Source organism: Gekko japonicus, unplaced genomic scaffold, assembly GCF_001447785.1.
Source record: "Gekko japonicus isolate JY-2015 unplaced genomic scaffold, Gekko_japonicus_V1.1 scaffold16, whole genome shotgun sequence".
In the NCBI taxonomy this organism is placed as follows: Eukaryota; Metazoa; Chordata; class Lepidosauria; order Squamata; family Gekkonidae; genus Gekko; species Gekko japonicus.
The window spans coordinates 777,267-801,266 of NW_015169777.1; the positions used below are offsets into that span (position 1 = coordinate 777,267).

Sequence of the window (24,000 nt, forward strand, 5' to 3'; positions counted from 1 at the left end):
CACCACCCTTCCACAGCCTGCAGTTCAACGTCTTAACCACTTGAGCCACCGGAGCTCCCCAAGCACCTCCTACCTAAAGATCAAAATGGAGCAGAACTGGAAGTTCTGTGGTTGGAATTCTGAAGGTGTTTTTTGGGGGGTGGGTGGGTGTAAATGATAATCATGTGGGGGCTCCCATTTTCTTGACCAGAAATGGCCCCAGAAAGCAGTTCTTTGTCTTTAAAGTAGAAAGAGAGAAGAGATTGGATTTATACCCTGCCCTTCTCTACCCAAAGGAGTCTCAGAGCATCTTACAATCTCCTTTCCCTTCCCCTCCCCACAACAGACATCCTGTGAGGTAGGTGGGGCTGAGAGAGCTCCAAGAACTGTTTGTGAGAGAACAGCTCTGAAAGAATCTGTGTCTGACCCAAGCTCACACCAGCAGCTGCATGTGGAGGAGTGGGAAATCAAACCCGGTTCTCCCAGATTAGAGTCCACACTCCTAACCACTACACCAAACTGGCTCTCACTGAGACAACCCATGTAAAGGGGAAAGATGCATTTGGTGAACTCCTCCCTTCTACACAACACAATTTTTTAAAATTTTCTTCGGCCTGAGTCCGATAAGCCTTCCCTAGAAGCCCTGCCGCATAATCTCAGGCACAATGGCCATGGCTATGTCGACTCGGCAGTGTTAGAAACACCCTCTACAGAGTGTGGGGGAGAGAGACAGAAGCTGTGAGAGAGCTGCCCCTTCTTATTTCTTTTACATGTTCCAGAGTTTATTCCTGTTGAAGGGAAAGGGCTCAGAGGGTTGCCCAGGGGTCCTAGCTGCCTTGTTTCTCCTCCTCAAACTGGCACAGAGATCCAGAATTCTGAACCAGATCAGAAGCGGGGAGATATACATGGGATGTCACCAGCCCTGCTCTTTCTAAGTGCCTGGGCTCTGGGCATACCCAAACTTTCTGAATGTGTATTAGACTCCGCTGTGATCAGCAAAAGTAGTCCCTTTGGGATATATGGGCAGGGCAGCAGATGACAGAGACAACCAAGGTTCAGGATGAATTCAGCTTCCCGGCCAGCTTTGGGCTGCTGGCTGGGTCAAGTCCAGTGGGCAGTGAGGTCCAGTGAGCTAGATCCCCAAAACCAGTGAAGAGACTATAGCTCCAACAGCAACACTGCTCCCAGTATGCGCAGAGCACCCACGGAAGGCAGCAGCTAGAGGAGAGAATTCATCATTTGTATATGCTCACAGTGCTTTGCCTGCTAGTCCTGCAAATCCTGGCATTGGCAGTTGTCAGCCAAGACGTACCACGAGAGTTGCAAAAATGAGAAATAGTGACCCGGCCTTAACACTCAAAGGGGATTCAGCAGATGCCATCTACAAAGGGAACTGAGCTTTCAGGAAAGGCGGGACAAGGCGTGGCAAGTGCACAAACTATTTTTGCTGATTATTAGAGTGCTTGTCATACTATCTGTATAAAAAAGGAGATGAACAAATTTATGGAAGCCTGAGCTTTTATAGCCTGGTTCACTAAGTGAAAAGTACAACACACTCATGTATCTTTCATTTCCCCCTTTGTTTCCTCTGGTTATTGTTAGACCTGTTGGTTTAAAGATATTTTAATTTTTTCCTTGTCACCTTTTTTTTTTGCTGCTTAACTCTTTAGGATTCTGCTTGTATATTATTTTTGGCTGATGGGAGTTCTTCGCTTTTTAATGTTTGTTCATATTTGTCACCTCAACAACCATTGTGTAGCTGGGAAGGTGGGTATAACCATTGAAAACAACCACATCTTCTTTGCATCTACTTCTCTGGGCAAAATCTACAGCCTAAGGGGGAAAAAATCCTGCAGCCACTGGAATTTCTCCTTTCATTTCACAAAAGGATCCAAGGCTACTATCTGCTTCACACTTACTTGGAAATAAAACTCGGTAGAATTTTCTCCCAGCAAAGAGTTCCTATCAGCATGGAGAGCAGCCAGGAGAAAATATGCCAAATTCTCCAGGGCCCCCAAAAGATATTTCAGATCCCTATAGAGCAACTTCTCATCTTGTGACAGTGAGAATTATCCCAGGCTTGAAAAGACCAGCAAGACATTGATTAAAAGCAACTAATTATAATAAAGATTTTTACAGTGCAATGGGCTTAGAGGAATGTAAATCAGTTTAGGACTACACTGTTAATATGCTTCTCAAAAAATTACATAATTTTCTTTTTATCTTTTCTTCTGAAGTACACATTCTGCACCCAAAACAGAAAGTTTCTGCTGTGTAATTTCACAAGGAAATACTTTATGGAAACATCTTAGTAACATTTTCCCCCTCCCTAACCAGTGATTTTGGCAACTATGTAACTCCAGTTTAAGTGTCAGCGGCCTGAATGAATAACTCAATATGCAGGAAGTGCTGGGAATCAGGTTTTAGCCTTCTCTGCTTTCTGAGCTATATATGCACACTTTTGGCTTACTGCTGTTTGAACAAAGTTCTCAATCTTTATAAATAAGAAGAAGAAGAAGAGAAGAGATTGGATTTATACCCCGCCCTTCACTACCCAAAGGTGTCTCAGAGCGGCTTACAAACTCCTCTCTCTTCCCCCCCCAAAAAACAGACACCCTGTGAGGTAGGTGGGGCTGAGAGAACTCTGACAAAAACTGCTCTTTTTCAAGGACAGCTGTGCCAGAGCTTGTGACTGACCCAAGGTCACATCAGCAGCTGCAAGTGGAGGAGTGGGGAATCAAACCCGGTTCTCCCAGATTAGAGTCCGCACACTTAACCACTACACCAAACTGGCTCCAAACCACTACACCAAACTGACAATCTTAAGTGTCAAAAATTGTGTCCTGAGGCACTTTCATCTGGACAGTCCTGAGTTTTGGGGATTTTAAGCTCATTAGGCGTCCTGCAGCCATCTGAATCTCTCCTCTCATTTCACAAAATGATCCAAGGCTACTATCTTCTGCACACTTACTTGAAAATAAAACTCAATAGAATTTTCTTCCAGCAAAGAGCCATAGAATCAGGCTGCAATCTGGCGACAGTGAAGGCTACTCTCAATGGACTTATTGGTGAACTGAGATTTGAAACCAGTACTCAGCCCAGCATTATATCCATTGAACTGGGGTTTGAATGTGGCAGATCATCTTGGAATATCTGAGTTCTGATTAACATTCCAAATTTAAATGACTAAAATTATGCAGTAGCGGTATTGTTTTGGTTTCTTTTATTCCAATTACATGCAAATAAAAATCAATTAAAATTTGCACAAGGTGACTTAAAAAACAAATACAGTAAGCAAACCTTAAGATACAGTACTTCATTTCATCCAAGCCTATGTCCTGGAACACATTTCCTATTCTAAACAAATTAATTAATCTAATGTGCCTTGAATTCAATTTTTTTTTTAAAAAAAGAAACTATGAGAAGAAAAGAAACGATGAGGAAAAAAGAAAAAGAAAACTAAATTTAGGCTGCAATCTAAAGAAGTTTCCTGGGAGCAAGCCCTATTGAATAACATGGGACTTACTTCTAAGTAGACCAGTTTAGACCTGCTCCCTCTGTTGACTACTTAGTTGCAAATTTTCTTTTTAAGAACCAAGTCTGCTAGATTTATATTCTTGTAAACGTTAAAATATATCTTAAACTTTTAAAATTATTTAAATATTGCAACATTAGCAATCTGGTAGTGAATATACATTCGTTAGTAAATATACATTTTAAAACGTGCAGATTTTTTTAAAAGACCCAAGTAGTTGTTTGGCCGCATTACCGTATGGGTTTTTTTTACTGTTGGTTCTAGTGGTGGTTTTAATGGTGCAGGTGTAGCGAACTGTGGTGGGTAAAGGCTTTCCTTTTGCCCACCATACACCAGCTAGTTAAATTTCCGGGTTTATTACAGGAAAAAGAGAAAAAACATTATCTCCTTTTACCACGCCGCGCAGAATTTTACATGCTATTTGTCGACAGGTTTTGCATGGGAGCATCTTACTCCTGAGGAGTAACCCAGCCCTCTTTTAGAAGCCGCAGGCTCTACCGAGAGGTACTTCCAACCTGAGTTCTGGGGGGACTTCAAGCCAACTTTCACCTGCCAGCCATGAGGTCATTACCTGCCCATTTTGGTCGGGGTGTCTTTCCAGCCTGCCTACACAAGCAGCTACCCCGAAAACGGACCCGGCGTGGGGCTGCCTGCTAAGTTCTGCTTGGCCTCGCGGGAAACTAGTCCAGGGGAAAAGTTCATCCCCCCCGCAGCGGCAGCCCCGCCTTCTGAGCGGAGTTTCAAAAAAGACCTTAGTCGCATTTCATGAGGGCCGCCTTAGCCCACATTCCCTGCGGGTACCTAGAACGGTAAAAGGAGAGCTGAGAGCGTCATGTGTGAACACGCAAGGCACATGCTTGGGAAGCGATTCTCATCAAGGCGCCCGGCTCCGTCCCTTCCCCAGCATGGTTAGGCCGGAGTAACAGCGCTGCCTGCAGGGAGCCACCCCACCCCGTAGGCGCTTGGTGCAAACGAACTGTGGCAGGGTTAGGTCTCCCCAACCGCCGCGAGTAGCTCCGTTTTCTTTATTGCAAAGCATTTTAAAAGTTCCATTATGGGGCTGAGGAGGGGGACGTTTATACGGTTTGAGATCCTCCGTGGATGCTCTCCACTCTAAAGCATGCTCAGGTATCACTGCTGGGTTCTCTTCAACCCCCGCCCTCCCCCCAAAACCCAAAACCCGCAACCCGCCTACATAAAAACTATAGTGAGGAGCCGCTTGTAGCGTCTTAAGTGGGCTCCAGTCCTGAATTCTGTTAATTTTTAAGGTGACATCTGTTCTTATTTTTACACACCCTTGAGGTGCTTTAGAACTCACTTCAAAAGGCTCCAGAGCTCATTTCGACACAGCTACCTCCACTACGCCTCAGCCTCCAATAACAAAAAATCCAGGTAACAGCTGCCGGTTCTCTACCTGCAGAGAGCAAAAAGGTGCTCCCAGCAATGGGGGGGGGGGGGGGGAGTTCCATGGGCAAATCTCTCACACCAGTTTGGTGTAGTGGTTAGCAGTAGCAGCCTCTAATCTGAAGAACCAGGTTTGGTTCCCCACTTCTGCACATGCAGCCAGCTGGGTGACCTTGGGTCAGTTACAGTTCTCTTAGAGATGTTCTCTCAAGAGCAGTTCCCTCAGAACACTCTCAGCCCCACCTGCCTCACAGTGGGTGTCTGTTGTGGGGAGAGGGAGAGAAAGAGATTGTAAGCCGCTCTGAGATTCCGAATGAAGGGCAGGATATAAATCCAACTCTTCTTCACACACACATTAAAAATGGGGCTGTCAAGTACAGGATGCTTTTGGGAAATATGCTGCATTTCTTTGCAGGCTCTTGCCCTATCTAGACATTAAGCTGCTGCGTGGTTATTTCACACATACACAAGCCTATGGAGGTCCAGGTAGCAGCCACTGCGAAGTCTGCCTTTTACCATCTACAGCTGATTAAGCAGTTAGTTCCCTTCCTTGAACGCAATGACCTGGCAACAGCGATCCACACAATGGTCACCTCGAGATTGGATTACTGCAAAGCTCTCTACATGGGGCTGCCCTTGTCTCAAATCCGGAAGCTGCAGCTGGTGCAGAATGCAGCGGCGAGGCTGTTGCTGTGTCTTCCCATGCGGGAACACATCCAGCCCAACCTAAAAGCACTGCACTGGCTGCCCATAGCATACCGGATACGGTTCAAGGGACCTACTTACCTAAGGGACTGCCTTTCTCCACATGTGCTCCAGAGAGCACGAAGATCTGGGTCGCCTGGTTCTTTCAGGCCCTAAAGAGGCCAGGTTGGCCACAGTGAGGACCGGGGCCTATTCTGTGGCAGCCCCTCACTGGTGGAATGAGCTCCCGGATGACATCAAGGCCCTGTGGGCCCTCTTGCAGTTCCGCAGGGCCTGTAAAACGGAGCTCTTCCACCAGGCTTTCAAGTAGGGTGCCGCCTCAACACTATGGCCCCGGCCCCAACATTAACATCATACCAACCTGGCCTTAATATTAACATCACCACCAGCCGGAAGCTTGGCAAGAGCCTGAAGGAGGCCATTCAAACCATGACAGAATGTCACCACTTTGTATTATAGTTAAGTGCTGTGTAACGATGGTTGAGCTGCAGTGGCTCAAGTAGTTAAGATGCTAAGCTGCAGGCTGTGGAAGGTCAGTAGTTCAGCAGTTCGAGACCCAGGTGCCGCATGATGGAGTGAGCTCCCATCTCTAGTTCCAGCTCCTGCCAACTTAGCAATTTGAAAGCAAGAAATTGCAAGTAGATAAATAGGTACCACTTCGGTGGGAAGGTAACAGTGTTCCGTGCGCCTTGGTGTTTAGTCATGCCGGCCACATGACCACGGAAACGTCTTCGGACAGCGCTGGCTCTTCGGCTTTGAAACGGAGATGAGCACCGCAACCCTAGAGTCGGACTCGACTGGCTTTCGAGCAAGGGAACCTTTACCTTTACCTTTAACGATGGTTTTATATCACATTCTTAACTTAATGTTGTTTTGTATATATTGGAGTTTTAATGTACACATTTATATGTATGTTGTAAGCTGCCCTGAGCCTGCCTCGGTGGGAAGGGAGGGATACAAATTTGATAAAATAAATAAAATACAGGAAGCAGATGTAGTCCAGTGAATGCTAACAATGCTGGCAATAAGATTCTGAAATATTGTGATGGGTTGAAAACGTTATTTTCCCACTTTTCCAGCCATACAAAAATGAATGTTAATAGACACATTTAGATGGTGAATTACCAAGTTTCAACACTGTAGCAATCTCTTAATATTTTAGACATTCACAGAAGTTGTTTGGTTTGTCCACATTTACAAGCAAATGTCAACATTCACCAAATTTCAAGCATTCACATCTGCAGCTTTCTAAGAAATGGGTGTTGAGTACAAAAAATTCTTGAAATTAACTATTTTCTACCTGTCTTTTCAGTGTACCACTTCACTGTATGAAAGAACTCTCATTTTATTCCTTTGGACATTGTCTAGATTTGGACATTGTCTAGATCTAGGTACCATATACGTAAAATTATTAATTAAAGGGAAACCATATTTTATTTTGTATATTTTTATTTTGTGTATTTACATATAGAGAATGAGTAGTATCTTACATATGCACACAAAACCATGAACACCGTAGAGGGTTGGAAAGATTTTACTCATGATTTTGAAGCAGCTAACAAGTTATCTTCTAGCCCAGTCTGACGCTTTTCTCCTTCTCTCCATTTGATGGGAGTCATGTCAAGCAAAGGGCCTGTCCATGCATCTGTGTGATAGACACCAACTCCACTGGCCACAGCATCCTGATATCTTTTTATTTCCAATACCCCGATTAGGCTTCTCAAGACGCTCTCCAATTTTTCACTACCCTTGATCCTAATTCAATTTGGCTTCTGTCCTTCAGGGCGCACTGGCGTGCATCTTTTCTAGACAGCTTGTCCAAAAGGAGACAAGCCGGTTGTCCTTGTTCCCGCAGAAGTCTGTGAAATCCTTCAGCAGCCGATCGGCAAATTTCTCATCCCCTGTGGCACTGGACCTCCATGTCTTGGTCAGCATGGTATTGTATGCCCAGTTATAGCCAATGTGCTCTTCACAGAAGACATTTTGATTGGTGGAGCTGGTAGAATTGCGTCGTCGTCTCTGCTGTCCAGAGAACTTCCGCTTGGAGTATGGCAACTGAAGAAACACAGTCCCTGAAATGAAATGGAACAAGGTTTTAAAGAGCGGCAGTCATCTCACACTACAGTTATTTAGCTATGAGATTTGTTACAATGCCTAATAGGAAAAGAAAGCGAAAACAGTTTTAGTGTGCATCCTAAAGTCTGTTCTTAATTTGCAGAGCATCTGAAGTTCTACAAACAGTTCTAATGTTACCTAGCCGGCACTCCTGTATCGTTTGCTTCTCCTTACTGCCAGTACCACCAATTTAGGAAATTCCATCTCCCCCCCAACCCACTCCCCCAACCCTTTGCAATGCTTTTGAATGAAACAGACCTGGCACAGTAAGTCTGTTGGAAACAGGGGGGCGTGGTCAAAATGTACCAAGACGTACTGGTTTGTAGCAACATCAGACATAACTAAAGTGCTTCCATTATCTGAACACTGAGATCAGAAACATCAGGGCATAAGTTCAGGAAAAGATAAGGGGGGAGGGGGGAGATTTGCAGGAAAAAATGGCTGAAAGCTCTGCCTCAGCTTAAGGACTTTACCATCTTTGTCTTTCCTTCTGATGGGCAAAGTAGGGGTAGCAACACAGACCTCTTACCTGGACCTTAAAAGCACTGGCATTAGACATGTGCCACTCCCTGGCTGGAGTCTCTCTCCTTCTGGTGACTTGATGGGTGATTACTCAAATATACAGAATGCTTTGGTTCTTAACCAATCCATATGGATTCTATACCCAGTTCCTGCTGGCTGCTTATCGGATCATCTGTGACTACTGTGTTTCCTGCCTCTTAGGTGTGCTTTTATCCTCCCCGGAGATGGAATGGGAGCTGCTAATGCAGCCTCCCTAGATGAAATTACCCAGACCAGCAGCCTATCTTAAATCCATCCCTCAAATAGCAAGATTATTGCTGTCTGCTGGTAGCCTTTTGCTTACTCTGCTTCTCGTGTTGCAGCTGCCTGCCAGCTCACTGGCAATTGTTTCAGAGACTGGAGTAAGCCAGCTGCTCCTTAAACACAAAGCCACACACCAAGAACAGCATGCTCACCAGTGACATGGATATACTGGGGCTTGTTTTCTGCAGGGAAGTTGAATGCAGAAGCAGAATATTTATCTTGTACAAATCCAAATCTGCAGAGAACAAAACATTTCAGAATAATTAGATCAGCGGTGTCAAACTCTTTTGTTACGAGCGCTGGATCTGACATAAATGTCACTTTGTCAGGCCAGGCCATGTGTGCCTTAAAATGTAATGGCAGGTACTAGAGAAATAAACTGTATAAAGGACATAGGCAAACCCAATTAATGATATTATTTTAAGTCAAAACACAAACAAAAGCAATTGATTCCTATCAGTGAAAGCGACTGATTTACTGGAGAACCCCACAAACCCCCCAATAAATGTATTTAATCACATGCAAGACTAGGTTTATTCCAAGGGATACCATGAAAAGGAGGAAATCTTACATTTCCATACAAATTAGTTACTTTTTGTATATGTAGCCCTTTTCCCCTTTGCTCCTCCACTTGATTCTGAGGCCAAGACATCTTCTCCCCCAGAGTGGCATGCACAACACAGTCCAGCTGCCTCCCAATCCATGCACCAGCCCTCTTCCTCCTCTCTCCCCCACTGGCCCTATATCTTTGTTGGCAAACTGCTGCTCCACATGCTGGTTCTTGCCAACCCCCTCACAGTCTCCATTTGGAAAAACGTGAAGCCATTTGGCTCCACCCCGCCATGTAAGTGGTTTCACTAATCCTCACTGAGCTGTGGTCAGAGGAGAAAAGAGGGAAAAAAGCACCATGCCTCCTTTCCCCACCTTTGCTGCCATTCCCCCCCACACTATTTTGCCGTAGCCTCATAGTCCTGTCCCCTAGCCATTTCCTTTCCTTTCACACACACCACCATGTGCACCTGCTTGCCCCCCCCCCCAGCAGCCTTCTGCCTTCCCTCCCTCGCACCAGTTGCCTGCGGGCCAGATAAGATCCCTAGATGGGCCGGTTTTGGCCTCCAGGCCACATATTTGACACCCCTGAATTAGATAATGATGAGAAGAACAAACAGAAGGAACCCTGAGAGGTTTTTTTTTTTTTTTTAAACCCAGATGACACATGGCTGAGCAGGATCATACATTTTAGCCATAAGAGTCCCCAAAGGCTGGCCAGAGAAAGAACTCCTTTAATTAGAGGGAGAAGGCTATCGACACTCAAAGTAAGACTGCTGCAATCATCTCTCCTGGTCAAACATTTCAGCTGGTGCAAAATGTGTGAGTAAGACTGCTGACTGGCATAAGTTACAGGGATCTTAACTTGGTAACCACCTTGCTTCTGGCCCCAATTTAAATACTGGTTATTATATTTAAAGCCCAGCATAAACCATAGCCAGGTTACTTGGAAGACTACCTTGCTCCCACACACACCTGCCCACTGACTACGATCACTCTCAGAGGCCCTTCTCTGTGCCCACACTGGCTGAAGTAAGATAGGTTGTCACTACAGATAGGGCCTTTCTCTGTTGCTGCACCTCTGCTGGGTGAAAAGCCTGCTACATTTTCAGTACCAGTTTTGTTTACCTGAGCTTGGTTTTTTGGCTGGTTTATTTTTTGGCCAGCCTTTTTAATACCCTCTGAATATTTAGACTGCTGTTGTTTACAGACTACCCAGTGTTTTCATTGGTACCATTCATCTGTTGCTGCTGCTTTTATTAATTTTAGCCTATTTTAATGTTGCTTTTTTAACAGATTATTTCTACGGTTTATTATTAATGCTGGTAATTTTTGCTTTGATAATGTTTCTAAGTATTGCAAAACTTCTCTGAAAACTATCCAACTGAGTACATGGGCCAAAAATAAAGAGATGCCATCATCTGGTCACCTGTCTGTCCGCCTCCCGTTTGTTGCTGGTGTGGCATCTCACACTCTACTGTGGATCAGTTATAGAACAGAAGCTGAACCTATTGGTTTGGTCCCTCTTCTGAGGCAGAGATTGGTCATCCCAGACACATCATTATGAGAAAGCCAGATAAACTCTCATCCAGAACCCTAGCTAAATATGAATTGCTTTGCAAACAGTTCCTAGCTCTATCCCAGGACATAACCTACAGCCCATACCCCACTTTCTCTCTCAATCCCTGAATAAGAAACAGCATCTGTAGATGTCCTCCCAGCCCTCCCAGCGCTAAGTGGACACTCCTCTCTGATTCTGCTTACCTGTACGCAATTGCCTCTTGGAGAAGGTGCATGCGATCCCAGTAAGTCTCTGGTTCAAAGCCTGAAAGAGAATAATCAGATGAGGGGAACATTTCTTAAATCGACTGCATTTATTATTTTCTATGTGTCATGTGATGGGGGGCATGAACAGAGTTGCACGTCTTTGTTGTGAAGGTCTTCTTGCAGTTGGGTCTACTTCCTCAGTCAATTCTGCTTCCCAGCCCACTGGCTTTGTCAAGTCCTGCCCTGCTTGGCTCAGCCACGGCAATTGGAGCTCTCAGCCTGTATGGGCCTCTGCACACCACTATGGGATCCCTGCTTAAGAGTTATGCATAGGAGCAATGGACTAGCTATACCAATGACAGAGACAACCTACTGAATTGTTTTAATTACGTATCCCTTGAAAAGAGCATTCCCCTTCTGGTCCCTGTGTACTTGTTGTGAGGAAATCTCATCATATCAAAAGAGCATCTCTGGAAAGTAGGAAGATGCTTCTACAGAAAAAGATGGCAATTTCCTTCCCTCCCCATAATCCTGTGAGTTTGAAGGGTAACCATGGCAACAGAGAATGCCTTTCCTAGAGGCATGGCAAACAGAATCCTGGACTGGAAGAAGGGATGAGGACAGCTGAATGAGGCATACCACCACAGAGCAGCCAAAAGGAAAACAGAGGGGATACCAGCTGGATTTTTTAAATGTTAACAAATTGTGGCAAAAAGGGTACTGCTTTACACTGCTTGCCATGCACCTCAAAAAATATTCCAGTGTAGACCTGCTGAGGAGGGGAAATTCTGTTGCATTTCAGCATCAGCTGAGATCGAATGACCTAATCATGCCCAATATATAAATGCAGCAGAATAACCCAACCTTAAGGGAGTTTCCCTGCACTGGGCTTGCTTGTTTCCGTTGGGAGATGCACCTGGATCAGTGATTCATGCAGAAACACAGAGGTAGTGCAGTCAAGTAAATCTTACTCCTACCCAGTGTAAAAAGTAGGACTTTATGGCTGGAAGAGTGAACTGTGCATTCAATTTTAATTCAGAAGGGGGAAAAGAGCCTAAGGTAAACAGCCAGTTTTACAATAAAGGAAGAGGTGTGGAGAAATGACATTTTATTCCACCAGGTAAATTTGAGTAAAGTTTAGGGAAAAGAAACATTTAATTTGCACTCAGCTAATGCTCAGAGGCTGATCTTATGTAGTCTTCCAAGGTATGGCAAAGCCTATTAAAAAGGTTTTTATAAGATTGGGAACCTGCCAGAATAGAGAGAATTGAAGCAGATATGCAAATACAGGTCTGTGCGGCAAGTCACATTCTCACACGATAAACACTAGCTTTGCCTAGAATATTTCATTAGGCAAGTGGGGTGGGGTCTGATGTGCACAAAAGAATGAAAAATGCTGTTGTTGAAATAAGGGGAGGGGGGCTCAGAGATTTTTTTGGGGGGAAGACGACCAGCTGGAAGAGGCAGAAGAAGCCATGTGGCCAAGCTGGAGAAAATATGGCATTAAAAAGAGACTGAACTCCTAATCTGGCCATGAAGATTACTTATTATTGTTTATTTATAGTATCTCCTACCCCCTCATTTTAAATTTAAGAAACGTGCAGAATATGATAGAGAGGGGAAAAGAAAGAAAGAAAGAAAAAAAGAAAGAAAGAAAGAAAGAAAGAAAGAAAGAAAGAAAGAAAGAAAGAAAGAAAGAAAGAAAGAAAGAAAGAGGGGGGGGGGTTAAACCTAGGAGGAGAGGCATTCTTTTTTTTTATTCCTTCCTGGGTAGCTGTTAAACATTCCATTTGTCAAACATACCATACATATATCCCAACCCTGGCTTTATGTGTAAGGTCCATTTTTCTTTTCTTTTTACAAAAGAAGGTGGGGAAATTCCTGGATGGATCTGAGTGATTAAATAGGCATGAGTCCCAGGCTTTCCTTTTACACTTAGGACAAACTGGTGGAGGTTGTCTGGAAAGGCCTGTGGTGGTTTAATTGAAGAAGTCTTCCAAAAGTCCAGAGGAGATGGTTTAGTTTTCAGAAGAACTAACCTGACATAACTATACAAGCTTATGGTCATGGCAAGTGGTAAGGGATTATTACTTTACTTGAGGTGGTGACAGAATGAGGGTGAAGAGGACAACTCCTCATTAAGGTCAATAAATTGGACAACTGGCCCAGCAAGGTAAATTCTCCACACAGAAGTTCCCACAACAGGGGTTGCCTTTGGGGGCAAATTCTACCAAAACAAGGAATGTCTAATCTTTGGCTCACCACCAAATCTCAAGCGTCCAGCATTCTGAAAATGAACTTCTCTGACAAAGGTAACCCCTTTACTAGCCTGCTTTCTTATACTTCCAACAGACAGGAAGTGCACGTTTCTAATCTTTGCTCCTTCAACACTATGGTTGGCAACCCATCTCATAGAATCATAGAGTTGGAAGGGACCTCCAGGGTCATCTAGTCCAATCCCCCTGCACAATGCAGGAAATTCACAAATACCCCCCCCACACACACCCACAGTGAACGCTGTTCCTCACCCAGAAGATGACAAAAAACCTCCAGGATCTCCAGTCAAACTGGCCTGGAGAAAAATTTCTTCCTGACCCCAAAGTGGCAATCAGCATTTTCCTGGGCGTGTAAGAAAGGGCCACAAGAACGAAGCACTGAGGCAACCCTTCCTGCCCTCCCTCTCATGATCTACCTAAATTCACAAACTCAGCATTGCTGTCAGATGACCATCTAGCCTCTGTTTGAAAACCTCCAAAGGAGAGCCCACCTATGGCTGTTCACTTGTTGTTACTGCAGGCTTTTTACTGCCTGCGCCACCGCTCCCTGTTTAGCTGAAAACTTTTCCGATTTAATTTCAACCCGTTGGTTCTGGTTCTCTTCAAATGCAGCCAATTCTAGATTCTTCAGGACAGACATGCACAGACGCAAGAGTGCAAATGGGATTCTCAACACCGAGGACAAGAGCCTTACCGTCAAAAAGGTGCTCAGTCCCCTCCTTCAACAATGAGCTGACGTTGAGTGGGATGAACAGCTGTGCTCGAAGAGGGTCCCCGTACAAATAACTGGGCAGTGCAAATGGACCTTCCAGGACTGGAACCAGTAAGAAACCACAGGACGTGGCTTTGCGATGCCAGCCCTGAACCTGTGTGGAGATTAAAAGGATGAGCTACGGCCACATGGTGGGATGGGGGGAAAAACACAAAAGCCAAAACTGGTCCAAGCCTACAGCATACTCTTTTTACAGGATGCAACCTAGGCAGGCAATGCTCTCTCACCGAACAACTTATTAGGACAAAGCTGCCATGGAGATGGGGAAGAACAGCAGCCATGGCTGAGTCAGCAGACAGCTTGGGAGAAGATGAGAGCTGAACATTTCAGGCTGGGAATGGGAGTGAAGGTGGCTTCCTTTAATTAGCTCTTCCCCGTTTTCTCTGTTCAATGTCTTCTCTTCAGCACAGGCAAAGCTTCTCTTCTCTCCAGAAGCAACGGCTGCTACTCAATCTTAAATGGTAACAACTATTGCTCTTATTTGTATGTTGTTATGGATTCTAATTAAAATCTACTTGGGTAGCCAATGTGGGTGAATGTGAATAGGGACCAGGCTTAATAACTGAATCCCATCAATAAATGAGTAATAGCATGAATAAGCAACAAGATGTATAGATATTGCTAGGATTCAGGCATCAATGTCTGACGAAGTCCTTCATGGCTTTGGACCCTCATATCTGCAAGACTGTCTCTCTGCCACAACAGCTTCACTTCTCTGAGCAGAGCCTTCTGCAGGTGCCACCCTGCGAATGGGAAAGATCAGCAACTGCATGTACACGTGCATTCTCTGTTGTGCCCCCACCTTATGGTATGACCTGCCTGAGGAGGTCAAGAAGGCTCACACACTTCTGTCATTCCACAAAATATATGTTCATGGGGGCATTTTTATAAAGGTGATAGGGTTATATTACAATGGGATGGTTCAGGAAGCGAATGGGACTTTGGACTACTATGGTGCATGGCATATATGTATAATCCGTTTTTTGGATGTATTATCTTGCCCTCACTGCCCTGTTCTCTACTTGTGTAGTACCATCTTCTACATTGTTCAACGTACCATGTCTAATAGTTATGCTTTGTTTTAGATTTCTGTAATCCTACTCCTACTGAAATGCTTATTTGATGTCTCATCCTATTGATTGCATTGAGCTACACTGCATAATCTGCCTTGAGTCTCAGTGAAAAAGGCAGACTATAAATAATGCAAATAAATAACACTTCATACTATTCTACAGGAGAAAAAAATCTTAAACTATAAATGCAGGGTCCCCCCCCTTTAAAAAAAAGGTCCTGCTCCATTGCACCACTACCACCGCTATGTGGTTCCATCGGGGTGCGAGGTGACCCTGGAAGGAGAAGGGATGACAGGTTATTGGAATATTGCCAATGGATTAAGATCTACCCCATCTTGTGATAAATGTATTATATTGTTTTATTCTGTTTTATGCTGTTTTTATCTGTTTTAACTTTGGCACTTGTGCCTCGTTGTTAGCCGCCCTGAGCCTTCGGGGAGGGCGGGATATAAATCCAAAGATAAAAAAAATAAATAAAAATAAATGCACTGAAAAGAGACGCACAGGTCTTTTTATACATAACTAACCTGGATCTGCAGCTGATTTTAAGAAAATGCAGTCAGAAAGATGAATTAACCGAGACGACTAGGAGGGTGCCCTCCGCCACCAATGGAGAACAAAGACTTTAATCAGCAAAGAGCTGCATAAAAACGCCACCGCTAATGATCAAAGTATAATCAGTTTGGAACTCTCACCTTGGGAGTCGTCAAAAGCCAAGTTACCCTCAATAACTGAACTTGAGGGGATTTCAGGTGATGCAATGATAGAAGAGAAGTACTGCTTCTTTACCACTGTCACTGCCACCTTGTCTAGCAACGGGACCTGCCCTGGATTTGTTCACCCTGGCTCAGGCAAGCTAAGCTGTACATGGCTACACCAGCCTGGCCAGGACATGCCCAAAACAAACAGTGCATGGCGGCAGCAGCAGACTCTAGGTTAAATAACAGAGTTTGGCAGGTGGGCGGAGCCCATCACGTCATCAAACCTTGCCTGGGGGGGGAACAACGCAGGAGGTGCTGCAGCTGAGAAGGGGCTCCAGAACACTTTCTGGTTTGGTGAAAGGGTGGAGGGGAGGGGCCAGCCCTGGACTGGAGGGGTGTCCTGTTTAAAGAAGATCAGCAGCAGGTTGGGGAGAAAGAAGTATACCTGTTCAGGCAGTCTGTGAGCACGAAGGGTATGGAAAGGAGGAAGAATCGGGTACAGCACCCTCCCCTCACAGATTACAGGTCTTCTGCTGTGGGGGAAGGTCAGGAAGGGCAACATGGCTTTGGTGAGGGTCAGTGACACGCACATATCACAGGCTTTCCAGTGCAATCTGTAGTATGTTCTTATCAAATCTGGCATGAGTATTCTGCTCCGGACATCACCCAACTTTTTCAGTTCCTTCAGGTTTGTATTGAAAACATGGAGTTGGGTTCCTACACAGGGACACCACCAGGTACTGATCCTGTCTAAAGCCCCAAAGAGCCTAGTAGTTAGGCCTTCATTAAGGCTCTTGTAGAGTTGTCATTTAGATTTTCAAGATTCCCCCCAAACACTGTAAAATCCAATCAAAGCGATCGGTCTCAAAATAACATATATTAAAAAAATAAAACTGGTCTGCCACCAATGCATGAAAGGCAATGCCACAACCAACTGTGCCTTCAACAGACAATACTCTAACTATGGCACAAGTTGTGTCACTAATCCCTGTCCCAAAACACTAAATCCAACATGCAACCCTTTTCATGTGTTTGGCTCCTGATAACCCGGGATGGGCTCATCATTGCTATTGGTAGCCATAAAAGTCCTGATCTTGTCCCCGCAAAGGAAACCTCCAGATGAATATTGAAATCCCTCAAGAACTATTATTACAAGAGCATCCAAGACCAGGTCAGAGACTACCTCTGCCAGCTTGGATGGGGCATTCACTGATGAGATAGCAGAACACTCAGTCTATCTCTGGAACAAACTGCACACAATAAACAATGGCAATAATTTGCACCAAGAGGTCACTGAAAAAACAATTCACAGAGTACAGTAACCTCTTGCTTGTAACCCTCAAGTATAATTTGAGACTGAATGACTTTGTCAGCATCATCCAGCCAAATTTTCATTACACGTGCACTGAATGGCAGAGAGATTAGCTATCCAATAAGTCCTAAAAAGCTCTCGCTGATCTTTTCTCCAACAGAACACTCTCTCCAGCAATGATCCCTCTAAGCTGTGAGCAAAACTTCTACTTTGTGAGCTACTGGCATTAGAGTTGTGAGCGAGCAATTTGGCTACTGCATAAACTAGTTCGCTCTGCAGCCATCCTTCCTGAGCTAAGACAAAAATGTGTGAGCCGGAGGCTAAAACACTGTGAGCTAGCTCACACTGACTCAGCTTAGAGGGAACACTGCTCTCCAGTGTCATAACCTTTCTAACTGATGCACCATCCCAGCATTACTACAGGCCATGTCATGTGAGATGCAGGATGAAACGCCAATCTGGTGAAAATAAATCCCAATCAAGCCAAAATAAACAATGCCATCTCTCCCACCGATATCTGCCCCACAAAGAAATATTTGTCAGATGTGCGTCCCTCCTGAGATCTCACCATCTCAAAGAGAACTGCGGCCGTTACAGCCATCCAGTGCAGTTTGATCTCAAAGGCGGCGTTGGGGGAGAAACTGCCATGGTAGTAGCAGCTGCACCACTCCAGGCGGTCCGTCCGGTTGTTGATGTCCACATCCAGTGTCACTGTCCGCTGTTCAGGTACTGTGGCAGCTGCCGTAGGGCAATGCAAACAGGGTAAATGGGAGAGAGAAACTGCATGGCAATTTACTGGCTACATGTGGGATCAGAGCAAGAATCGGTTAGCTTGGATATACATTATTATGATAATGAATTCTCAATTCAAAGAAACCAGCAACTTTGGAATTCAAACGACAAAAGTTTAGCTAAAAGGGGAGAGGTAGACTGCTGCATATAAGCCTGACTGCAGTTAGTTTGAAACTGAGACCTTAGCTCCCCCTCCCTGGCAGTCTTTAAGCAGCAGCTGGACAAACACTTGTCAGGGATGCGCCAGGCCGATCCTGTATCGAGTAGGGGGTTGGACTAGATGCCTGAATGGCCCCTTGCAACTCTGTGATTCTCTGAAAACAAAAGGATTAATAATATTTGTAAAAGGAAATGATACAGAAGAACTTATCAACCACATTCTTACCTGCCCTCATTAAACTCTGAGATAAGACAGTTAAATTCTGCTTTAGTTGCCCCCCAGGTGTCAATTTTCCAAACACTGCAATCAACCTAATTTGTTCAACAAGGAATTGCCCTCTCTTTTGAAAGAAAACTACATTTTTTTAGCACGGAAGACAGCTTGCTCTCAGGGATAAACTGAAAACATCCCCTGCCAGTATAACATTGGAGGCAGAGCAGATGCTGGGCTTCTTTTTCCTTGGCACCTAAGACATTAAAGATCTCCAGTCCTGGGAAGAGGAGGCTGGGGTGCTCAGCATCCAAGCAGCTGCCATTTATATAGACACCAAGAGGGGCTGGGAACAGGGGGGAGCAGACGAAGATATACCGTATTTTTTGGACCATAAGACGCACTTTTTCTTCCAAAAAAAAGTGAGGGGAAAAGTGTGTGCGTCTTATGGACCGAATACTGAGCCCCAGGGTTCAGAATATTTTTTTCCCTGTTTTCCTTCTCTAAAAACTAGGTGCGTCTTATGGTCAGGTGCGTCTTATGGTCCGAAAAATACGGTAAGTATTGCATTGTAGAACTGTTGCAAGTAGATTTGAAAAATTTCTGGTAGAAAAACTAGGATACAAAATCAGATTCTGTTGCTACACAGGGATCTTTTTGGCACACATACACACACCACTGAATCACTAGCACCAGCCCAGATTCAAAGCAGGTGTTTTCTTTTTAAAAAAGAACAGAACATAATGCATAAATAAATGTCTCTGTTGCAAGGCAATCTCCTTCCCTGTGAACCTTGCCAGATTCCACCAGCGGGGCACAGAGATGGCGTCATTAAAACCATGCTGAGGACAATCCCCACAAAGTCTGCCGCACCTGAAATCCACTGAAGTAAAAACAAAATAATTACATGCTTAATGAAGCATTTTAATCCAACTGATTTTTCAGTGGGGCTGAGCAATCAACTTTTTTCCAGATTGCTGTTAAATTTAAATTTGTGTCCGATTTCTCTGTCTGCACCACAGAACATTCCTCTAAGTACGAGAGAAGAAGGGAACAACCCAGGCACAAACAGGACTGCAGTTTGATGTATTTAACTCTTCTCTCCTTCTCATGCCTGTACAAGGAACAGCTCTGGGACATTTGTTTTTACTGGACTGGATGAACTCACACAGCCTTGGGCTCCTGCTAGCCGTCCTTCAACCCACCCTCTCAGAGGCAGTTACCTAATAGCGCGGCTGCCTGGCTCCGCCCTCCAAAACTGCGGCTGAAGGAGCTGTGTCTGCTGGCATACGAGGCTGGGCGGCTGGGCAGCCAAGGAAGAAGGAAGGCTGGGATTTCTGAGTGCAAGTGCTCCTCAGTTACAAAGGCCACTTCAAACCATTTCCGTTGGAAAGCAGAGAAATCATCCATTGCTGCTGTGTGCCACATGGTGGGCTGCTGCATTCCCACTGGAGACAGCACCAAAAAGAAAAAGAAAGAAAGAAAAAGAGAGAATGAAGCCCTTTGGAAGCACAAGCCGGTACTCTTTAGATATGTGATCAATATAGGTAAAGAGTTAACAATGAGGCAATGGGCACTCAGGACTCTTGGAAGACGCGTCAGATGATACCTTCCCTCCTCCCAATTAAGGAACACAACCCAGAAGGATGCCCTTCTGCAAAACTTTCCAGTTTTGCACCCCTGAAACTAATGGGAGCTGCACCCCAAACTGACACTGTGTTTTTGTGTAGCTGCTCTTATTTCAGTGAGTTTGCAGTGCTTGCCTCCCATCTGCCACTCTAAAAATTCTGGTGGAAGAGCTAATGAAAGAAGGCTCACTCATCTGGTAGATAGGGGTCATGATCTAGAATGGGCAGAGCCTCTATTTGAGTCTTATGCTAAAAACTGCATAGGAAGCATCCCTGAAAAAGGGAGTCAAATCCAAGTTCCTGCTTATGTGTCTTTTGATGCTCAGAGCCTGACCTCGTTCCGGCTCCTTGTCTGCTACAATCTTGTAGAAGTAAAACCCGTAGATGAAGGTGCGCAGGGCCTCTCCAGAGGCATGCGTGATCAGCTGCTCATCCAGCATCTTCTAAAAAAAATAAATAAGAAAAAGGACAAAGAGGAGTGTCATAATTTCAATAGTATAGCGAGGGTGGCATTCAGTTCAACTCTGAATGTTTTTAAAGCTGATGGTTAAATTATCTGTGAAGAACCATTTATGCTACTTTCTTGCTATGTACAAGTCAGTTCCCAACATCCTGTCACACAATTCTTGCAACCTCCTCAGAAGATGGCAGGAAGCCAAAGAACACTCTGCTAAGAGAGAAGACTTCGTATTGTTTCTGCAACTGGAAAAATTTGCCATCTGCTGTACTCTTGCACAGAAAGGGGAGTATTCAAGAGGCATGGGACGTAGGGAACCAAGAGACAGACAGACAGACAAAAACAGAGACAGAGCATCTGGAGGGACACTCCCTATGCAATTTGTAGCATGATTAAGCAACTGAACACAGGAAGGGCAATGCAAATAGGAGCAGGTTTAAGTTCTCTGTAGCCCCTAGAATGACATTGTCAGGTCAGGGAGCAGGTTCCCCACCCTATGGAGTCCCTCAGTGCTGTGCCCTGGAGATGTTGTTACGGGACGGGCAAAATGTCACACCCAATTCTTGGTGGCCTGACACTCACCAACAGGGATCTCTCCATACAAACCTGCCAATCAGAACAATTTGTTTGTTAATGTACATACATGACATCTGTAATGCAAGTGAACATTCTGGTCGATGCTGTGACAAACCGACTGAAACAAGAACTACAGTCAAGATGCAAACCTTTTTCTTAATGTAAATAACGATCACCTGCATGATGTCAATGGCCATGGCCTGGGTCTGCACCCCTTCCACTGTGTTCACCAGCCAGTGGACCGCCTCAGCACTGATGAAGCTGGATGGCGAGAGACCTTTCTGTTCTGACAGCAGCTGGATCCCAGTCCTAAAGGCCAAGAGGACAATGGATGGGTTAATACAGACTTTAAAAAAAAACCTCTCTCCTGCCCCAAAAGAAGAACCCCCAGTGTGTTCTTCCAGTCTCACTGAATGAACAGGACGTGCCAGATGCACCTAAACTCCAATTCTTGCAACCTCCTCAGAAGATGGCAGGAAGCCAAAGAACGCTCTGCTAAGAGAGGACTTGGTATTGCTTCTGAAACTGGAAAAATTTGCCATCTGCTGTACTTTTTTCCAGAAAGGGGAATATTCAAGAGGTAAGGGAGGTGGGTAGCTGAGAGAGAGAGAGAGAGGGCACTCACGTGGGGTGTTTCATGGCTTCAAGGATCTCTATCAAAGTAGATGATGATGTTAGGGAGCCTGCAGAAAATTGCTGAGAGCTGCAAAGGTTAAAATAAATATTTTGCTGCTGATCTGGTTAATTTTGTGGAAACGTTTCTTGCTCTTCAACATAAATAATAGATGAACATCTTCTTAGCTCATCTATTCAAAAGGAAGAACAGATTGCCGGTCTCCTTTCCCTGAGGAAGCCCCCCCCCCCCCCCCCCAATCATAAATGGATCCACAGAAAGGGAGGGCTCCAGGCAGGCCCTTGAAATAGAGCCCTTCCTAACCCATCAAACTCTTGCAGCCCCGTCATCCCGTATTATTTATTCCCTTCTTTTATGGGGACCCAAAGTGGCTTATATCATTCTACTTTCCACCAGTTTATCCTCACAACAACCTTGTGAGGTAGGTTAGGCTAAGAAAGTGCGACTGGCCCAAGGTCACCCAGCAAGTTTCCACGGCTGAGTGGGGATTCAAACTTGGGTCTCCCAGATCCTACCACTCTTCTGGCCCTGCTATATGGTGGTCTAGACACTGCCACTGGACAGGAAAGGAACAGTTTTCTCTCTTTTTCATACCTATTCTCAATGGAACCAGACACAGAGGATCCCTGGTCTCCTACATTCTGGGAGCTGGCAAAGGCTTGAGTGTTGCTCCGGTCCATGGACTGTCCTGAGTTGATCAACATGCTGCCTTCTAGGACTGGAGGAGCAGTCTGATCGATGGAGACCTTGAGGAAGGCCAGACATTAATGCTGCTATGCAATTCATTACAATTTCCTCTATGCATCAAACTTAAAAGACTGCCCCATGAATAGAATACATGTTATCGCAGGCACCAACCTGAGCTCTGTTGGCTAAGCATAAAGGAAAAATATGCAGGGATACATTTCAAGAGCCCAAACTACTTGGACTGCTGTATTAATGTCCCACAGCCTAGACATGTTGTGTTCTTTAGTCTACACTTTCCTGTGTTAACCACCTAACCTGGTTTAATAATGAAGACAACTGCCAAAGTTCAACAGAAAGTGTAGTTAAGCTGATGGTGCTCAGAATTCTTTCCCATGGATCTCTCATTCTCCGAGGTCCTACGGTTCCTCGGAAAAGAGGCATTAACAATTAAAGCGGCTTAAGGTTGTAGTCTAGATCAGAGGTCCCCAACCTTTTTGAACCTAAGGGCATTTTTGGAATTTTGAAAAAGGTAGTAGCCTTTACAACAAAATGGCTGCGGTGTGTGTGTGCCACAAAACATTGGAAAGTTCACAAAATGGTAGGAGGTTCTAAGCCAAGCACTGCCTGCAGACAGAAAGGTGATACATGTTAGGCTCTTCTAAAGCACCTCCTACTCTGGGAAAGCAGAGGAAAACAGTTCCTCTGCTTTGGGGAAGTAGCAAGTGGGTGCCAGGAAACATACCAGCAGGTGCCATGGTGCCAACAGGCAACACAGTGGGGATGACTGGTTCACACATTCCCTCAGGCAGGGACCAGAGCGTACCACGCAACCAGCATAGAACGTTTCCACAGCTGGAGATGGGATTGCCTTGAGGAGTGAGGTAGTATATGTATGGCTATGTGTATGCATGAGCCATTTGTATTTCATCAAAGCCAAGCCTGGAAAAACTCCGATTGCAAAGCTACAACAAATTGACTCTTCTGTTTAAGACACACACATTTTCCTTAAAGTTTTCAGGGAACTACTGACAACCAGACACAAACCTGCTCTTTCCCTTCCTGGCTTTGCCACCTGAGTGATATATTACAGAACGCTTTCCTCCCATATTGTGCAATGTTCTGTAGTATTCTCAGAAGTTGCAGCAGACGGAACAATAAAAAAAGCCTTCTGAAAAGAACATGAGCCCCTGAAGCCTCCGCATTAAAAGGAGACAGGTTGCAGTTGCCAGCTCCCATCCACCATTAGCAGCACATTATGTTAAAGCTTTGTGAGAGGAGGCGTGGAGGAGGGAAGGAAGCAAGCCCAGCAGCAGCAGAGAAGGGGCCGAGGGAAGGGCAAGTCACCACAGCAAATCCTGGGCTTGAGCATCTTGAGCATCTACTACCCAAAGCCAGAACTGACGGAGCTTGACTCATTTTAACTGGAAATTATTAATTCTTACAAGCATACTTAATTCCTAAAAGTAAGTACGCTTTGTCATGTCAACTATCTTTCAACTCTTAATTTGTGGGAAATTACCTGTCCCCCCCCCCACCAGCAATAAGCTATTTCATGCCACAGTCAAGATATTAATAATCAAAATTCTACATCATCTTCTTGCACATAAAAATGTTTCAGATACGTAGGCACTATCACAAACTGTGTGGGTGGATAAATCTGTAAAATGATGATGATGATGATGATGAAGAAGAATGATCAGGGCTTGTCTGACAAGTGTGCCATGGAGCCTAGGGACCCAGCTCACAGTACTCTCTGTACTCTCTTCATCTACGATGGTTTGGGACACAGTCCTTTCAAAACACACAATCTGGGGCACAGTGTAAGCGAACAACTATATTCCAG

The 24,000-nt window shown here is 44.9% G+C and overlaps 1 protein-coding gene across 1 annotated transcript in view; it reads right to left on the minus strand.

Annotated features, from left to right (window-relative positions):
- Nucleotides 1-7,084: 7,084 nt before the first annotated feature.
- The window catches only part of DEPDC5 (DEP domain containing 5), a 70,264-nt gene continuing 53,348 nt past the window's right edge, over nt 7,085-24,000 (minus strand). The window contains exons 34-43 of the mRNA XM_015416718.1: nt 22,065-22,216; nt 21,462-21,539; nt 21,013-21,145; nt 20,138-20,246; nt 19,399-19,623; nt 17,582-17,751; nt 13,850-14,021; nt 10,877-10,937; nt 8,716-8,798; nt 7,085-7,695 (exon numbers count right to left, since the gene is read on the minus strand). Of these exons, the coding sequence (XP_015272204.1) occupies nt 7,403-7,695; nt 8,716-8,798; nt 10,877-10,937; nt 13,850-14,021; nt 17,582-17,751; nt 19,399-19,623; nt 20,138-20,246; nt 21,013-21,145; nt 21,462-21,539; nt 22,065-22,216 (1,476 nt within the window). The 3' untranslated portion in view covers nt 7,085-7,402. The remainder of the gene's footprint in view (nt 7,696-8,715; nt 8,799-10,876; nt 10,938-13,849; nt 14,022-17,581; nt 17,752-19,398; nt 19,624-20,137; nt 20,247-21,012; nt 21,146-21,461; nt 21,540-22,064; nt 22,217-24,000) is intronic.